The following is a 19,953-nucleotide window of genomic DNA, read 5'->3' on the forward strand; positions in this document are numbered from 1 at the left end:
GTCACCCAAAGCCTTCTCTTTTCCACGCTGAAGCAACCTAATTCTCTCAGCCTTTCCTCACAACATCCTTCTTATCAGCTTGGTATCCCTCTTCTGGACTTGCTCCAACAGGTTGATATCCAGCCCCAGAGCTGGATGCAGCACTCCAGCAGGGTCTTACCAGAGCAGAGTAGAGGGGCAGAATCACCTCCCTCAGACTGCTGATCACACTGCTTTGGATGCAACCCAGGACACAATTGGCTTTCGAGGCTGCAAATGCACATTGCTGGGTCATGTTCAGCTTCTCATTACCCAGCACTCCAAAGTCCCTCTGAGCAGAGCTGCTCTCAATCTCTACATCCCCCATCTTCACCTGTGTATTGACTCTGGGGATTGCCCCGAGCCATGCACAGCACCCTGCACTTGGTCTTATTAACCCTCATGAGGTTCCCATGGTCCCACTTCTCAGGCTTGTCCAGGTCCCTCTGTATGGCATTCCGTCCTTCAGGTGTCATCTGCAAATTTGCTGAGGGTGCACTCTATCCCTTCACCTATGTCATTAATGAAGATATTAAATAACATTGGTCCCAATACAGATCCCTGAGGGACACCACTTGTCACTGATGTCCATCAGGACTCTGAGCTATTGTCCACTACCCTCTGGATGTGACTGTCCAATCACTTTCTTATCCGTCTAACAACTCATTCATCGAATCCTTCTCTTTTCAATTTAGAGAAAAGGGTGTTATGGGAGACTGTGTGAAAGGTTTTACGGAAGTCCAGATAACCAACACCTGTAACCCTTCCCTTGTCCACTGATGTCATCACCCCATCAAGGCCACTAGGTTGGTCAGGCAGGACTTGTTCTTGGTGAAGCCATGCTGGCGGTGCACAGAATAGCAGAAAACAAACTGATCTTATTTCACTCCTATGACATCCAAAGAGCAAGTAAGACAAATTAATACAACTAAGCGAAGACACTTTTATATTTTGCAGAAGAGGATCAATCTTATCCTCTCTTCCTACTGACAGTATGGCTGAGTGACATAGAAACTGATCTCAGATTACAGGGGGAAAAAAATATTTTAAAATAAAATTTTAATTTTCCACCCCTCCCTTGATCCACTCATGCAGTTCTCTCCTGCACCTCTCTTCACGTAATATGATGATATCTTTCAAAATAAATTTGCGTGACTGAGTTTGAATTGCAAGTTCATGTCTTATTCTACCTCTAGTAAATATAAACTTTACATCAGAAAAACAGTCTGAAACCTAAATCTTCCACAACACTTTATGTCTTTAAGGCTCTAGAAATAATAATAGGAATACCTGAAACACCTTGTGTGTGTCCTTTACTCTATATAAGCATGCCTCTATAAATACCATTTCCTGAAAATTAAGATTACTTTCTAAAGGCTGATGACAGAAAGTATTCAACTTCAGATGGACATCTTTTATGGACAATGCAGCAAAAGTTAAAATAAGTTTCTCTGCTTTCTGATGCAGGAATTGAAGAAAATTGAAGAAAAATTCCTATACCGCATTAATTGTTGTAATCATATGTACCTGTAACTTATTAATTTTTCAGTATTCTTTCTGAAAGAAAGAGAAGACTTTCAATTTAAATCAAAGTAGGGCAAGGGAACTATGTTTTTATTAGAGCTTCAAGATACCAGGTGTGGTGTTGGGAAGCAAATTTTCGTACTCATTAGTATACACATGTATTATAACCATTATGATATATCATCCATTATAAGGCAATGCCATGTGACACTTTAAAAAGTGAGAAGCCAGAATCAGGGTTGAGACTGTACTTGTATTCTTCCTCAACTTAGCAAAAAATTAACATTCAAATTTTAGCACCAAAAAACAATAAACTAATTTTAGCACAAAAATTAAAAAAACCCCTTCAAACCCAAATCAAAGAAAACCAAAACAATAGCTTTTTCTGACTTCTCTTTCCTATAGTTAATCAACTCTTGTGAATAAAATTCATTATAGTAAGATATATGTTACAGCCTAACTAAACAAAATCTACTTGAATTCCAATGTATTAATGTAATGCATCAATCTTCCAAGGACCCAACAAAATACAGTGGCTTGATTTTTAACCAAGCCATTGTAGAAATTATGAAAAGGGAAGATGCTTTTATCAGTTGACCCTACTGTCACAGGCAGAGTGCTGATCAGTAGCCTTAGCCCATTCATCAGATATTTTCTGTTAAATACTGGGAAGAGAACATTTCTTCCCAGAAATACAAACAATATAAGTTAAACAGAATAATTGTGAGTAAAAAATGACCAGAGGGGACAGAGGTCCTATCATTAGTGCTCAAAACAGTACCTCTGTTTGCCTCCTGTACTGCTGCATGAAAAAATTGCACAGCAGCAGCCAAAGGAATGATGTTACAGTACTTCTATAACAGCATGTCTTATTTCTCAAACACTACCCTTTCAAGGGTACAGTGTTAATAAAGATTTTCAGTTCCTCATAGTACAATATCAAACTGAGATCAAGCTTAATATGAGGGAACTGGTCTATGTCACATGGGTATTTTCACTATTATATCAGAGTGTCACAAAGTATCGTGATCTTAGAACTACGCCTTTTTTCTGAATGACTAACTTAGAGGTGGTTTGGGGAATAGTTGCAACATTATGTTGCTGAAAATCGTTCCACTGAAAACAGACTAGATGCAGTTGGAAAACTTCAAGAATCACTTGGAGTATGCACTGTGGCTGGACAGACTCACCACCCAAGAATCACCTACAGGAGGATGGCAGGATTTCAATAGGCACTGCTGCAGCCCTGAGGCAGTACTAGCAGCCTAGGGCTACCCTCAATGCACGTAAGCGACTTGTTAATTAAAAGCTGTTTTCACCCATAATCTCCGTGCAAGTTTTCTGTGTATGGTTTCAGGAAGAAAAAAGATAATTTCAAAATAGGTATGGAGGGATTTAAAAAGAATAATACATTAAAATAAAATTATAACTAGGGCATTTAATAGTAATATTTTATGGGAAATTTTCGAGACCCACTTGCACATCAGATATTACTATAAAACGTTACTTAACCCTGACCTTTTTAAAAAACAAAAGATATGGGTGTGGAAGCAAAATACTTGACACAATGCAATGAAAGGGGATTAGTTTCTCATAAATGTTCCAACAAGGTAGCAATACCTATGAATGAATGATGCTTTCTGTTGATTTAGAAAACAATTTAATTAAATAGCTGATTTTCAAACTAATTAAAAAATCTTTAAAATTATTACATTATAAAGTTTTAATATATTTCTTTATTATGATTTCTATTATTAAGCTTGCTTTCTGTATTTCAATGGAATAATAATCTCTTATTCCAAAACATAACATTTCAATAAATTTCCCTGAAAATGCATTTCTATCTATTTAAAGAAAAAAAATCAATGTAAAAAGAAAAGTCCTTTAAAAAAGTACAAATTGCCAATCAGATAAATACTGACTAAAAAAACCCAAACAAACAATCCAAAAAACCCAAAACAAAAAAAAAAACCCAAAACACAAACACCTCTATTAATCATCTTTTTTATTACAGAGGGGTTTTTGCTGAGCTTTAAAAATTAAAACACCAGTACAAGCACTGGCACAAAGTCAGTGCCCTCTGAAGACTGCTCAGCTCAGGAACAAGATGAAATCAAAATAATTTTGATGAAATTGCAGGGAGGAAATAAAGAAAAAAAACACTTTGTCTCCCTCTTTACTGACAACAATAGATATTGCTATTCATTTTTGGGTTTAGTTCAAATAACCTCTTGAAAAAGATTTCTCTTCAGCAAAGTTAATTACTTTAACTACTCCTCCAATCATTATTCTGTATATAAGAATTGTTCCTGCCATCAAAATAAACTGTTAATTAATTGGGCAGTGAAAAAATCACAGCACTGTATCTCTTTTAGCAGCTGAACAGCAAGGTGATACGATTGAAACTGTGTGTGCTTAATGCTTCATCAGTCACACACAGCAATGAGTGTCCTCCTAAAGTGGAAAGGATGCACAAGTGAATTAGGAAAGACTGATAAGCAAATCACTGCTCTGTATCTTGTCCTATAGCTTCACAGCATTGGAGATGTATCTGAGCCATTTGGCTGAGGAAGCTCTATTCTGTTACTCCCCTACTGTACACAGATCAGCAGTGCAAGTCCTATCTGCACTTATCTTCCCTGAAGAATGTGATCTCTGTTTTCTAAGAAAGTTTCGTTGAATTTTCCTGGTTTTGTTTTTCTAATCACTGTTTTTATTTTCAATGACCTATGAATTGTTTGGAAATTAAGGAGAGACGTGACCTTGTTACCCTCTGACTATCTTTCAGACTCATCGGGGTTTCGGACAAACATTGGAGATATTTCTTGCAAACCATCACAGAAGGACATAAGTGCACTGTGTGGATGCTTCTGAGACATACAGCTTCCTCCAAATTGCTCCTTTCCTCATGGTTATGAGTGGAGCAAGACCCTGCCTCCATGTAGAGCAGCAGCTCAGCCTGTACAGTCTGTCCTGCTTGTCAAGTCATGCACCACTTCCAACCCATAGTTTCCCCAGATGCAGCCAAATCTTGAAGCAATACAAAACCCTTCTGCACCGTGTCATTGTGTGAAGTTAAGGGAAAGTGGATTAAAGTTGCCTGTTCCCAGACCAATCTTCCTCTTCCTGCAGGAGAAGGCTCAAGGAAAACTTGAGGGCACACCAATCTGGTGTCTTTTTAGAGTCCCATGAACCAGTGTGTTAATTCAGGCCTTAGAGAATCAGCATCTTCATAAAAAGCTCGCATTCTTACAAATGACATTCACTATCAGTTCCACCAAGATGGATAAAGCGTGGCTAGAGAGTGGACCCGGTCACAATATAATGATATGTCAAGGATATCTGAGCTGCTGCTGTTCTTGCCAAACCTCAACAACATGTAACTGAAGGCTGGTTTCTTTCAGAACTTCGTGATTTGGTATGTTTTGCTAGCACTATATTTTTTCCCTTATTAAAACAGAGAATGATGGAAGGAAAAATGCAAAAATAAATGCCAGCGGAGGGGAAAATAGGAGAGACAAAGATAAGAATATTTTTGCCCCTCAATTATAAGAATATTATGGATACAATATTCTGTTGTCAATCACTGGTTACAAATTCATGTTTGGAAAAAAAGAGGTACACTTACAAAAAGTAAAATATTTGCAAATATTTTTCCTTCTGACCCCTCTACCTCAAAATTACTGCCTGCTTCACTCAGAAAATCTACTTCTGGTCTTCCCAGGCTTTGTACAAACTGCTGCTGCTTCCCTTTTATCACAGTTGTCTTACTTCTTTCTAGACAAAATGCTTCTGGGCCACAGACAGTTGAATTATGGAGGAACTAGTCAAATCTGAGCTTGCCCTTCCTACTCCAAGCTACCATGATGGCTAACCTCTCTGACTGTGCTGGTTGCTTCAGAATTATAGTATTAAAGCTACAGGCACTTGGTAGTTATTTTTAGAAAAAAAAAATTTATTTATGATTTAGACACAAATACCATAGTGGTAATTTTTCAAAGGCAATAGTTTGCCACTAAGAAATTGCATATATTGATTCTCTGACACAAAACACTTTGAATTTTAGACTATTAGCACAAGAGAACCATAAAAACCTGATGTTTTCACTGTTCTGAAAAAATGGTTTCATCTTACCAAGACTGTTGCATGTACCCAGCAGATTTCAATTGTCAGGAGACTAAAAATGTCCAATTACCTTAAGAAAAACTGTTTTCCATGTGTATAATCATATTATTTCTACAAAGGCTATAGCATTATGTCATAAAAAGGAATAGCATAAAATATGTTTTCATGAAGATTATTTTTTAAATTTTAAATCTACTACCACCTTCAAGACAAAATTCATGTATTGCTCCACAAAATTCTAGCACTGTATGCCAGTTTAGAAAATAACTCAGCCCACAAATGAAGCCATTAAAAATATGGTTAGATCATGTTATAGATGAAAACACGGAACTGAAAACTTCAAATCAGTAACATATTAAACCCCAATTCCTGATTGTTCAAAGTTAAATCAAAATGTTCTTAAATTTAGAAGTCAAATTAACATGTATGTATGCTTTCAGCACCAATGCATTTCGAGCTTGCTGTGTGGGTATTTCCAGCTTGATTTCAGTTTCTTAGTTCAAATCATGATCTATTCCCAAGCCAGTTCTCTTATAATAAGTATTTTGGCCAGAGCATCAGCACAGAAATCTTTCTTTCTTTTTCTTTTTTTACCTTTTAATGAGAAAATTTACTTTGAGAATAAAAAAAAATTTGACATACTTTCAAAATATTTCCTTCCTAGTTGTATTGGGTCTGGTTGAGATGGTTTTCATTTCTGCATAGTAGCCCTCACAGTGCTGTGCCTTGCATTGGCAGCTAGAAGGCTGTTGACAACACACCAGTGTTTTGGCTACTGCTGAGCCCAGCATCAGCACTGTAACATTCCTTCCTCAATCGAGGGCAAGATCTTTGGTGGGGACTCAAGTAGGTCAGCTGACCCAAACTGACCAAAGGGATGTTCCATACCATATGACATCAGCTAAGATATAAAAGCTAAGGCAAGGAGCAGGAAGGGGGGCATTCATTGTCTCCAGCAGCTGCCTGCTGAGGAACCATTACACGCGCTGAAGCCCTGCTTCTTGAAGGTGACCGACCATCGCTGCTGATGTGAAGTAGAGAATAAACCATGTTATCTTCCGCTTTGCTCTTGCATGCGCAAGCTTTTGCTTTGCTTATGTTTTAATAAGCTGCCTTATCCCAACCCACGAGTTGCTTTCCATCTTGCTCTCTTCCCTGTCCAGCTGGGAAGGGGAGTGGCAGAGTGGCTGGGTTGGCACCTGGTGACCAGCCAAGGTCAACCCACCACACTAGTATATTACATATTCATTTAGCTTTCAAATGATGTACCTTATGCTGCAAGTGCTTGTTTCCCGGCACTTCTCTTTGCCCTAGACCTCGCAATTGGAGATGACATACCCCTAGCAACATCAGTGAGGTTCATTATTACATCTAATCTATTCTTTTGATACTCCGCTAAAGCTGAAGCATATTACAAAACAATGGGTTCGTCCTCAACCAAAACTTTGCAGAAATGATCCTGCTTGTCTCTGTCTTCCATAAGCACTGGGAACAACTACAGTGCAGTAAGTGTGCAGAGAGTCAAGGGGAAAAACAGTGCTATGATCCTTAACAGATTCGCAACTAGTGGCAAGATGGCAAGATACTGACTGGCACTTCAGACCTTTGCTCAGACCAATTACTAGATGGGAATTTTAGTGCAAACCAAAAGGTAGAAGATTACGTTATTAAACCCATACAGACCGATCATGGCACTGTTATGATCTGTATTCCCATTTATGTACTAAAATAAATAGTCTTCAGACATCCCAGATCTCATTAAACCTTTAGATTGTGAAATTTGGTCTCATGTAATTTGGACTTACTATACCTCACTAAACTGTTTGCAGCATCAGGATCTTGCGCCGTTACTGTGCCAACAGGAGTCCCAATCTTTGCATTTTCATAAACTTCCATGACATAGGAAGGCATAGTGAAGAGCGGAGGTTCATCCACATCGCCAACGATGATCTTCAGCATTGTTACATCTTTGAAAGGTCCCAAGTGCGAAAAGCGGAAATCAAGGTGAGTATTTGCTCCTTCTATATTAAGAGTATATGATTTCTTTTTTTCATAGTTGAGAGGCTGTCAGCAGAAAAAAACCAAAGATTTATCAGTGCTATTCTGTTTTTCAGTTTAGTCTGCTACCAGGTTAACCAAATCTTTTCTGCTTAACTTAAAAAACATTTTTTCGTGTTACTGGAAGGGAACAATATTCTTTGACATTCTTGCAGCCACTGCCATGCCTTCTAAGTAGAATGACTTACATGAAGCAGGATGGATTCAGTTTTTCTTTACAACAGAGTATTGGACAAAGTACCAGTTTTAGAAATAACTCAAGATTCAGAATGAGCCTCAGATTCTTCTTCCATGATAATGCAACATTTCTGGATTTTATCACCCTTTGATTTTAATCAGTAAATTCTAAATCCAGAAAAAGGCAGAGACTGATATATCCTGAATTAAATTAACTTTGCATTTTTAATTAAAAAGTTTAATAAACAGTAACAGCAATACTAAAATTCTTTTGGTCATCTCTTAAATCCTCGACTGAAAAAAGCAACTTCTTGCAGGAAAACACTCAGTTACTATAAGAGACATGAACTTTTATGACCAGGTGACCCATCCAGTGGAGGTAAAGGCTGTGGATGTAGTCCATCTGGACTTCAGTAAAACCTTTGATATTGTCTCCCACAGCATTTTCCTGGAGAAGCTGGCAGCCCATGACTTGAAAAGGTGCGCTCTTTGATAGGTTAAAAACTGGTTGGATGGCCAGGGCCACAGAGTGGTGGTGAATGGTGCTACATTCACTTGGTGGCTGGTCATTAGTGGGGTTCCTCAAGGTTCAGTATTGGAGCCAGTCCTGTTTAATATCTATATCAATGGTTTGGAGAAGGGGATCGAGTGCACCTTCAGTCAGTTCACAGATGACGCTAAGTTGGGCGTGAGTATTGATCTGCCGGAGGGTGGGAAGACTATGCAGAAGGATCTGGACATACTCTCAAGCTGCATCAAGGGAGGTTCAGGTTGGATATTAGGAAAAATTTCTTTACTGATAGGGTGGTTAAGCATTGGGAGGGACTGCCAGTAGGAAGTCACCATCCCTGGAAGTGTTCAAGAAACAACTAGACATGGGATTTAATGCTACGGTTAAGGTGGCATGGTGATGATCAGTCAAAGGTTGGATTGGATGATCTTGGAGGTCTTTTCCAACCTTAATGAATCTAGGATTCCATGTCTGTGTAAGAATAGCCTAAACATGAGCTTGTGTGTTTTTCTAATCAGAAAAATGCATCTCTATATTCTAGACCATTTTCTTTTCAATTCATTTCCAGTAACAAGAGAGACAAGATTTCAGCCAGTCCTACCAAGTACTGCTATACAGCACAATCCATCATGAATGGAATGGAAGTCTGTAGTTGGGGATATGCCTTCTACAGAGCCTAATGTGCAGTAAAATTCTCTAGAAGGCACATCCCCAGCTGTACCATACACCGGGAACACCTTTGCTGTTTTATCATTACCCTGTATTTAAATTAATGTATTCCTATGATGAATCCTACCTCTCTACTAGGAGAGAAGCTGGGAATCTGATTTGTATGTCACACAACATGGATACTTCCTTTCTTAGGACTCCCATTTCACACAAGTGAAAATTTTATCTACAGTTTCTCTAGTTTTCAGATTATTATGAACTAATTTTACTAACTTTATATATTTATTTTAATCCTACATCAGCATGCTAATGCACTGTCTTATTCAAGATGTAAGATAAACATGACACACCTGACTCCCAACTCTCCCAGTGTAGTAGAGGGGACTAAAAAGGATATTTAACTTAAAAGTAGAGAAGTAGTGAAGCTCATTAGCAGATATAGAGCTAGTCAATGTTTTTACTAGAAGTCATATTTACAGAACCACAACTATTTTGGGTTGGTTTCTTCAGTCTCACTAAAGTAATTGACTACATTTCATACACAGTCCATCAAGAATTTCATTTGAAAAGTAATTTTTTTCTATATATTGCCTGTTAGTTCTAATTATTAATTAAAAGGCTTTAAAAATACCAGCTCAGTTCCAGGCAGTCCTAAGGCAGATTTCAGATCATTTTTTAAATGTGCTTCTATGCTGGGCAAAAGCACTCATTCTTAATAATAAAGACCTCAATATTTTTTGTGTTACAAATTTATGACTTCAACCAATTTATAAAAAGTACAGGTAGGTTAATATTTTTTATTATACTTGACAAAGCAGGTAGTTTATACAGGTATATATAATACCACCAAGTTTCCAACAGTCTCAAAATACAGGCATAACATTAAAAGAGATTGCATATGCATGGAATCTTTTTTTTATTTTTCTTCTTTGGAATTGCAATTTTTAGGACATTATGGCATGGCAGAATTCCAGTACTACCAGTATAATTCTGATCATTCTGTGTGGACCTGACAACCTGTCTTAAAAAAACTCATTACAAGCATCGAAGCTTTCATCCAAGGCTAAACTGGTATTTCCTATCACCCCAAAGAGTGGAGAAGTAGTATTTTAGGCAGGACAAATGAGAAACTCAATGTATGACTTGTCAATGTCAGTGCATATTTTGTAGATAAAATCTACAATAAATTTGACTGATGATGTATAAGAAAAATAGTTGGTCAGGATTTATATATGCTTTATATATTTCTTTGATTTCTTCTCTGTGTACTGAAGGACAGTTAATTCATTTTCTTAACTCTAATAGTATGAGACTTTTTTTGACCCTTACATTCTCTGTCTCCCTTTTCCAAATGAAAAAATAAAAATTTTAAAGTCATAGAAATTAACCATAGCATAGTAAATCCACCACTATAAGAAAAAAGAGCTAAGTATGCTACTTGATTAAACCAATTCATAAAGAAACAAAAGTTTAGTAAATTCTAACTCAGATGTACTTTAATTTATGATGTATTTTTCTTATGAGCAGGGAAATATTGAATAGTAATTTACATTGCTCCGCAGCATATATATTCTAAGATTAAACAGGTTTACAATAGGATTGCAACTTGTAACTATGATGTCTTTTTAGAAAATTAAATTTATAATGACAATGACTGAATTAATTTGTATAGGAAGATTAATTTATCTCAGAAAACACAGAAAGACTCTTGTAATAACACAAAGTCTTGTTTTCTTCTTTGATGTAGTTATTCAATCAGACTTTTGCCCCTCTTTTTTCCAAGAATACGGGAATAATCCCCTCAGATAATCAGAAAACGCTGACATTTCAACCATAGCTAAAGCAGTTTTTTGCTTTCATTTGCTTTCTCTTCTTCCCATAACATCTTAATAATTAGCTGTAGCTATAAGGTGAGAGGCAGAATTGTCCTGTGTCTCTAGATATATATATCATTTCTATATTTACTTAAAACATTAACTTTTCCCCAGAAATAAGGCAAAAAAATTATATTCTAGATGAAAAAAATGAGAATTTTTATGTTTCTTATTTTTCCAAAGAATAATGCCTTTCTATGACAATTATCCACGTAACTTCAGTATGAATTTATTGTATGTTATGATTTTCACACCAAATGTCAAATGACAGTTTGTAATCAACCCTTCATGGAAAGATTTTTAGACTGAAGAATGGCTCCACAGGTTTGTCAATAGGGAAAATAATAAAAGTACTGGATGTTTTGGGTCATCCCAGAATGAGATCAAAAAATATTACTTCCAAGACTCACAGCCATAGTGTGCCTGTTGAAAAGCCTACTTGTAGGCTGAGAAATTTGATTTTTGCATCAGAACCTCAAGTAAGTGAGGTTTTAAAAGGTTTGAGGAGGATTTCAGATTGTTAGACAAAATAACCTATTTATTTCTGCCTTTTCTGGTTTTCCTATTGTAAATTCTTCTAGAGAATACTAGAGCAAAAATCATTCTATTTCTCTGTTACAGAAGGTACTGGCATCTGATATACAAAACAAAATCAGTTCTCTTCTTAGTGGAGTTTATCTGTTTTGGGTTGTGAGACCCTGGATCATTAAAAGTATTATTTTATTATTGGGTTGGAACCAACCCGTGTGTTTGTGGGGCAGGGCACACGGAACTCACACGGAACTCACACGGAACTCACATGGAGTAGCTGTCAGTCAAAAGGGCAGCCTGGGAGCCCACCCACGTCACGAACCCTGCAAGTCCTAACCCAGCCTCTGACTGGCTGCACCACCCTCACTCTGGTCTGGAGGCACAGAGTGGTCAGTGAGCTGGATGTCCTCCCTGGCAGGGGTGGCCACAGTGGCCAAAACACATAATTACAGCAGCATGTGGTTTCCATCTTGCCCTTTCTCTCTCAACCTGCCATTGCCATGTGGAGCAGGACTTCTGCAGGATTTTTCGGTGGTAGCTATTTTTCTCTAAATATCTTTTCATAATCTCCTTTCTCTCTCTTTCTTTACTCCTGTTTCTTCTCTTAATCTCTTTCTTTACTGTTTTCTGAATCTCTTTTGGGTAACTTAAAACCAGCAGGTTGAATTCTGCTAAGTTTTTGGTTTGACATGTGCTGGGTTGGTGCCTTGTGGAATGCTGTACCTTGGTTGTTTATTACCCCTTTTAAACCTTTACCAAAATCCTTATTTTCTCCTAAAATTAAAAGCCTGTCCTGGGAAAACCTGCAGAGCATTTTTCTCTTTAGGCTATCTCAAGGTATTAAGAATCAAAGGCTCTGCAAAAATTCAGTGGGTGAACTCTTGGATTCTCAAATATAAAAGTAATACTCTTGGTTAAGCTTGTGGCTTCAGCATGTGGGTCTTACATGGGTAGACTATCAAACAAATTCAGCTTGAAACCAAATCTAAATCAAAAGAAATTGCAGCACACAGACTATAAAATACTTACTAAATTACATACAGAATCTGAATGTAAAAAAAAAAGAAGAAGAAAAAAGATCACTTTTTTGTACTGTAAAATGGAATATTATATCTGAGGAAGTAATTGAGGTATTCACACCAATTTATGTAGCTTTAAGAGTTGAATTTCTACTCAACTGGAACATAACATTACCTAAGCAAAATGTACCCCTTCTTGTCTTGATGGGAAAATGATTCAAATCACTGTAGTGTATGTATAAGAATAGGCAACATATGCTTTTGTCGTATTCTGAAACGTAGTGAAAATTTCTCCGAAGCTATTTTGTCTGCCGAAAGCAGTAAGAAATGTGATTTAACACATTTTTATGTGTCTTTCATGTTTTTTCTTTCTGCTTCATGTTCTCAATATGTATAAATGTTGTAGTTAATGAACAATAGCCATAATGAACTTTTAAATAGAGTACAGTGTTCATTTTGAAGAAGAAATAACAGGCTATGGCATTAGCTACATCAGGGTCACCAGGAAATAAGTTCAGTGGTATAAAAAAAGACAGTTTACTTTTTTGTGGTTGAAAGAAGCAGGTATTACACAACCTTTATAAGAGATACTGGAAGAGACAGAAGCCCTTTTTAAATCATCATAAATTATAAAAATAAAATTTCCTTTAGTTACAAACTATTTTTAAGATGCTATATAAAAATGTGCATAAGTATATATATATCTGTTCAGAAGCAATATAAACACAAACATGTGTTGTGATAGTTTTTATTTAATGTCTTTTCTCGCATTTTCTGTGGATTTCATTCCTCTAACCATTAGTAAACCCCAGAATATGTACTAACAAATACATAATCACTTTTACTTTTTAGGCTATATGGATATAATTGATGTCTACAAGACAGTAACAAGTCCACATGAGAATTGTTAATTGACATTTGTTACTCCAAGTGAAAACTGAAATCAATAAATTTTCATTTGTTGGAAAGGTTTTTTAAAAAATCTTAAATATAATAACCCATATCCCTGGGTTATTATAAAATTAAATTTAAATCTAGTCATATAATATTAGCATAAGTTGGCAGACACTTCAAGAAATGTCCACCATGATCCTAGTTCAGAGGACTTAATATGGAGATGAAATTATCTATGGAATTAGATTTATGTATTGAATTCAGTTAAGAATGAAATTAAAAGGCAAGAAAAAATGATAAATAATGGTTTAAAAAGACTGGAAAAATAGAGGGAATTCATATAAATGATAACTGTATGATTGCTTGACCAGTAACATTTAAGGTCTTTATCACAATACTGGACCCTTTAGATGTCAGCTTTCAACTAAATCAAAGAATAACAGTCTATGAAAACTGAATTACACATCATTACCACAGAAAAACTTTCTATGTCAATATTCAAGTAGTTTGGGGACAACAGTACAACTTTCAGCCAAATTTTACTTTTTCCAAAGAAATTTAATGTACAAAACTATCACTCAGAAAAAGTGAGCTATCTTAATTAAAATTCAATAAGGTTTTTATAAATCAGAGTATTATAAATATTAGATAACACCATTAAAAAACACAGAAGGTTTAAATAACTGTTTCTTTCCTTGAATTTCTTTTCTTCCCACCTTTCCTGAAAAGATTAAGTGTCTCTGGGAACAATATGGAGAAGCTTACACTGCTGAAGTTCATGACTCTATAGGTTTACACAGTAAAATATTTTTGTTGTGATGTCTGCTTATTCAGCACTCATCATTATATTTTAATTACATACACAGGAAACTTCTGAAGTCTATGGCTTACCTTCTTGAGGGAAAGAATTCCTTCCCTTGTTTCTTTGTCAGTAGATATGGAGAATACCCCAGAGCCATCGCCATTTATAATTGTGTACTTCATGTCTGCATTGGAACCAGTGTCTGCATCATTTGCTTTGATTTTGCCAACTGCTGATCCAACTTGAGCTGACTCAGGAACATACAGTTGATAATGTTCTAAGGGGGGACAAAAAACAACAGCTTAAAGAATTTTTCTCCAATAATGTTACCATTGTGATTCTGAAAACTACCAGCACTGAAAATGAGAACATACATCCAATAGGTGTGCACATCATCCTTATTCCCTACCTAAACAATGCCAATACAAATGCCTTTTTAACAGTCTGAGGAGTTTAGATCACAGTCCAACCACCAACACAGAAAAGAGAGCAGAATAACTTCTGTTATTACACGTCTTCTGAAACTCTACAAAGTGTCTTTTATGTTCCTCTTAGGCATTCTGTGGTAGGGAGCGCAGTAGTGCAAAACTGAGTTGCAGGACAGCAGAAAAGTAGATTTGAAAGTGGATATATGAAAGCTAACATGTTGTTACATTTTGCTGAGTTTAAACCAGCTAACATGACTGCAGAGGTGCTCTTGGTAAGCATGTAGGGAAAGAAAGGCAAAATTTACATTGAATTCAGAGGTTAAACCTGAATTATGGCAGAAACCAACCACTGGCTGGCTGAAGAAATTATGAATCTACAGAATGTGCAGTTGTAAAGGGAATGGATGTCATCACTAAAATATGACTAACTTTATAGACACAGACAGAAGATTCCTAAACCTATTATTTGTGTAATACTAGTCCATAATACTTATAAACAAATAGTAGTGTGAGAAGGATGGATGAGAACATTAAACTTTGTTAGTCCAAAAGGAAAGAGAGTTTTCCTAGGAAAACAAAAAAAAAGTTATCATTCATAAGGGAAATCTCAAGGAAAACAAGAAATGTCCTGCAGAACAAGACAAAAAGTATGATTTGCCATGCAAAAAATAAAATACCAACACTGATGTAACGGGAGAATTACTGAGTTTAATGAAAACATATAGTTAATACTTTAATGCAATTCTTTGATATGCATATAAAAGCCACCTACGCAAATTTCCAAATAAATGATCTGCCATGCTTTGTGCTTACAGATGATGTCAACTGATATTTTTGTATTGCTGGTTGCTTTATTTCCTACATAAAATTATAATAATGGGATAATTTACTTATTGTTAGAACACATGCAAAATGTATTCTTTTGACACTTTTGCTCTGATTAATTATTTCCAAAAAGGGAAAGGTTGAGGCCATTAAGGATATGTTATATAATCAAGACGCTTCAGGAACTGGATGTGTTATATCTCATATGACAGGGTGAACTAATTGGAGACTTCCAAATAGTTTATAGCTAGTTCAAATATATCTGCATGACACTCCACTCTGCTTTATAATCACACCCCAAGTGTTAGCCATCTGTTTCAGAAAATCATTTTACTGATACCAGCTTGAAACATTCTTAAATACTAAAACTTCAAGCAAAACAAATATTTGAAATGACTCATTAATTATCTGTCAGTATTTGTAGAACTGAAATGTTTCAAAGAAGTAAATGGAGTTAAAAGAAAACTGTTAAAAAAAATTAAAAATGTTAGATCACAAGGTCAGAAATGTCTTCCAAATAGTATGTAACCATTACTTCACAGAGACAGCCTGAAGATGTCTCGTACAGACATGAGCCAAATAGATAAACAGAAACACTATCTAAAACCAACAAACATAGAGGATAAAATTCAGCAACAAGAAGGTTAGATAAACTGTATTATAGACATGTATTTAGGCTAGTGGTGAAAATTAGAAATGTTCTTACTAAACACTAAATCTCTGTAAACTTTATTCCTACTAAGAGGAACCAACTAAAGGCTCAATTGAACACTGGAACAGGCTCCCCAGGGAAGTGGTCACAGCACCAAGCCTGACAGAGTTCAGCGTTTGGACAACACTCTCAGGCACATGGTGTGATTCTTTGGGATGGTCCTGTGAAGGGCTAGGAGCTGGACTCGATGATCCTGATGGATCCCTTCCAACTCAGCATATTCTGTGATTCTTTGAACGTTTTCTTGGGCATTGGATAAAGGAAGTTTGATAATCATTATAAAATGTGGGATGTGTATGCTGTGATTCTTATGATTCTGTATTGTAAGCTATGAGTCTGTCTCAACCCTGTAAAAAAATTCATTGGGAATATGGTATCCCTGGGGATCAGGTATCATCAGTCTATACCAAAAGTGTTCCGCCAAATCTGCCCAAGTTGATCCTTCCAGCATCACAGAGTTCCAGGAGCTGTTGTAAAAGAGAAATTTCTTTGGGATGGTCTAATTTTTTCTAGAGGAGCTGCCCAGTTTCTTATAGGTCAAGAATCTACAGAGTTTGATTTGGTTCTCAATTTTTATAACATTCATTCAGATGCATTCTCATGAAATGAGGAAATTAATACTACTTTCCAGATAATGTACTGTATAGGACAGTTATACCACTTTGCAGGACTTTAATCTATGAAAATTGAAACATTTTTCAAATGTGTATATGTGATCTTCATCTTTTAATAAACTTTATGGCTTATCTGTCATTATAGTAATATACTAAGTATAATAATTATATTATCTGTAAAAATAATACAGAAACAATTTGTTTATCTTTAGAACAATTGACTTTCGTTTCAGTTAGTCTACAGGCAACCTGCAATGCTGTTATTTACTCTCAGAAAAGTGATTTCTCTGTCTGAACCTCTCAAAGAAAGAATTATGACAATATTTAATGAAAATCAATAAGTATATTATTCAATTTATTTCATTCATTAATCTATTTTGTTGATAATTTTGGTTTACTTTTATAGGTTATAATTTCTTCTTGAACAATAGGAATTACCTTACTTAACAAAGGAAGGGAGAAGAGGTATAATACCGAAGTAATAGAGAAACAAGCAAGTATCTGGCCTTCTTGTTACTTTTTTATCCAAGGTATAGTTTAGCAACATGAGGATAAATACTGCTTGGTGATGAACCAAGAGATGTGTTTATCACAGCTCATATGCTAATGCCTTTTTCTATCTACTAGTAAACTGATAAATTCAGCGTCTCATTGTCTTAACATAAAATACCACTGTATCCGAAATGTATATCAAAGTGTTATGTGAAGAAAGTTTTCCTTGAACTTACTACCTAAATATTCATTCATGAACCAAACTGATGAGATATGGAGAATAAGGAACAGTGAGCCAAGCTTGAAGTCTGATGATTATGAGAACAAAATTCCAATTAAAAAGTAGTTTTACAGGAATCAAAACTGTGGCCAAAAATATTTGATGTGGTAATTAATCACCTGAATAATGGGTTGCATGGGTACAATACCATCTTGGAAAAAGCTGGTTAGTATGCTGGAGAGCAGGGCTGCTGTCCAAAGGGACTTGGACATGCTGGAGAAATGGGCTGACACAAACCTCATGACACTCAATGATGGCACCAGAGGAGAAATAATGCCATTCATCAGTACATGCTGGGGCCAGCCCATTATAAAGCAGTTTTCCAGAAAAGGATGTGAAAAGGACCTTATAACACTTTACCAGACAAGGCTCTTAGCAACTTGGTCTAACTGAACCTGCTTTAAGCAGGGCTTCAGGTCACATTGCCTTTTCAAGTCTTACATGAACTTATGATCCTGTCATTTATGAAAGTATGTCTTACATTTTACTGCCTACCATCTTTGATAAAACTAAAATGGAGCTCCAGCTGTGGATTGTGCTCAATCTTCCTTGGTGGCTTTGTTTGAGAAAGTTATTCTGAATTCACAGAGCTGCTTGTTTTCATTAAACCTAACAGATTAATCTGGATTTCTCTTTTGAGACTGCAGTTTTAAAGAAGTCTATTTCTCACAGTATGTCTTGGACATTTGTCACATCTTTCTGTACTATGCTTATTTTTAATATAACAAATCCAATTTTAATCCATCATCATTATGAATACAGCAACTTTTATGATTCCTGCAGCTCAGTCAATTTTATATCTACTGGCCTTGATCTGAATATTCTTTTTGATGCTCATATCTCTTTCATACAACTAGACTAAGAAAGAAATTTTTAAGGGGTATGTGTGGCTTATTCTTCTTCCCTGATACAAAAACAACACTTTTGCACTTTCTAAAAGTGTTTGAAGCATAAGTGAAGTTACTTCTTATTTGCAAATACAACACTAAAACAACTTCAAAACTCAAATCCTTCAAAATTTGTTTGCCTTGAAACTCTTAAGAACATAGCAATCTTGGGTCAATTTAGAAAAAAAACACAAACATTCTTCTTCAACGCAATAGAATCCATTGGCTGGAACAAGACTTGTGCACCCCCATGCCCCTGCTTTTTACAATCCCGATGTAAACCAGAAGTTATGGTTGTGATTAAGATTTTAATCAGGGTTTATGTTCCATGACACTCTGCCTTTAGAGACAGCAACTAAAAGTTCTTGAGAACTTTCTGACTAGTTCTCAGAGATTAAAAGTGTTCTGACTTCTTGTAAAAAGTGTGTTGTTTATGCCACTCATAGGTAAAAGCAGAAAGATAAAGAAAACTGGGTTTCCTGGATTTTCAGAAGTACTTCCTGTAGGCACTGAATACCAAAATATGCATTTTCTATGCAAAAAGCACTGGAAAAACAACATCTACACTCCATAATCATTGCTAATGGGCAGTTTAACAGCTGGATGTGATCTCTAGCACTGTCTAGAGAGACTGTACACCAACTGTACTCACAAAGGAAATGTCACTCACTGGTCATTCACTTTGAAACCTGAGCATATGTTTTATAAACACAATTAATTAACTAATTAATTGTTCCACAAAAAATTGGAACAAATCTCCCCCTTTAAGAATGTGTGAGGAGCAAAATACTTTTTAGCAGTAAAAGTCTGTGACTATTATAAGAAAACGTAATAGTTACAAAGATAGGAAGTGATGAGCATGAAATACAAAGAAGACATTCCTCTAATTATAATGAAAAAAAAAATCTTAATAAATTAACAACAAATAAATGTAGAATAATTTCTATAATAAAATACTTTCTAATACTGCCTGGATACTGGATCAGTGTTGAACTCATCATCGTCAGGTAGAATCACAGACTCATAGAAGGACTTATATTTGAAGGGACCTTAAAGATAATCTGGTTTTAAGTCCCCTGTCATGGGCAGGGACACCTTTCACTAGACCAGGTTGCACAGAGCACCATCCAATCTGGCCCTGAACACTTCTGTGATCATTTTAACTCAATAGTTTCCAGTAACTTTTTTTTAACCCTTGCCCAATTTCAGACAACTCTAACAAAAGAGCAGAGCCCTAAAACACATTATGATTCCACAAGCCTCTTAGCACTTACTGGGTGAATAAAGAAAGACCTGCTAAAAGAAAATCAGAAAAAATTCTGCTTTACTTATCTCATTTGGCAGGATCCAAATGGTAAAACAGCAGGCAGATAGTTCTGAACTAGTCACCACAATAGGAGAGGATGTCACTACTAGTGAGAGAATGCTGATGGGTGCATATGGAAATTATAGGAACTGGATATACTATGTGGAACTGGGGATACAGACAGGACCACACTGGAGTATGAATTTC

At 36.0% G+C, this 19,953-nt stretch overlaps 1 protein-coding gene across 5 annotated transcripts in view; it reads right to left on the bottom strand.

Annotated features, from left to right (window-relative positions):
- CDH18 (cadherin 18) overlaps positions 1-19,953 on the bottom strand; it is a 233,620-nt gene that overhangs the window by 46,223 nt on the left and 167,444 nt on the right. For all 5 annotated transcript variants that reach the window (XM_029965024.1, XM_018085831.2, XM_029965023.1 and 2 more), the window contains 2 exons: positions 14,292-14,479; positions 7,478-7,731 (listed from right to left, as the gene is read on the bottom strand). In XM_029965024.1, the coding sequence (XP_029820884.1) occupies positions 7,478-7,731; positions 14,292-14,479 (442 nt within the window). The remainder of the gene's footprint in view (positions 1-7,477; positions 7,732-14,291; positions 14,480-19,953) is intronic.

The sequence above is a fragment of the Manacus vitellinus genome, unplaced genomic scaffold (genome assembly GCF_001715985.3).
Source record: "Manacus vitellinus isolate BGI_N305 unplaced genomic scaffold, ASM171598v3 scaffold_89_pilon, whole genome shotgun sequence".
NCBI lineage: Eukaryota > Metazoa > Chordata > Aves > Passeriformes > Pipridae > Manacus > Manacus vitellinus.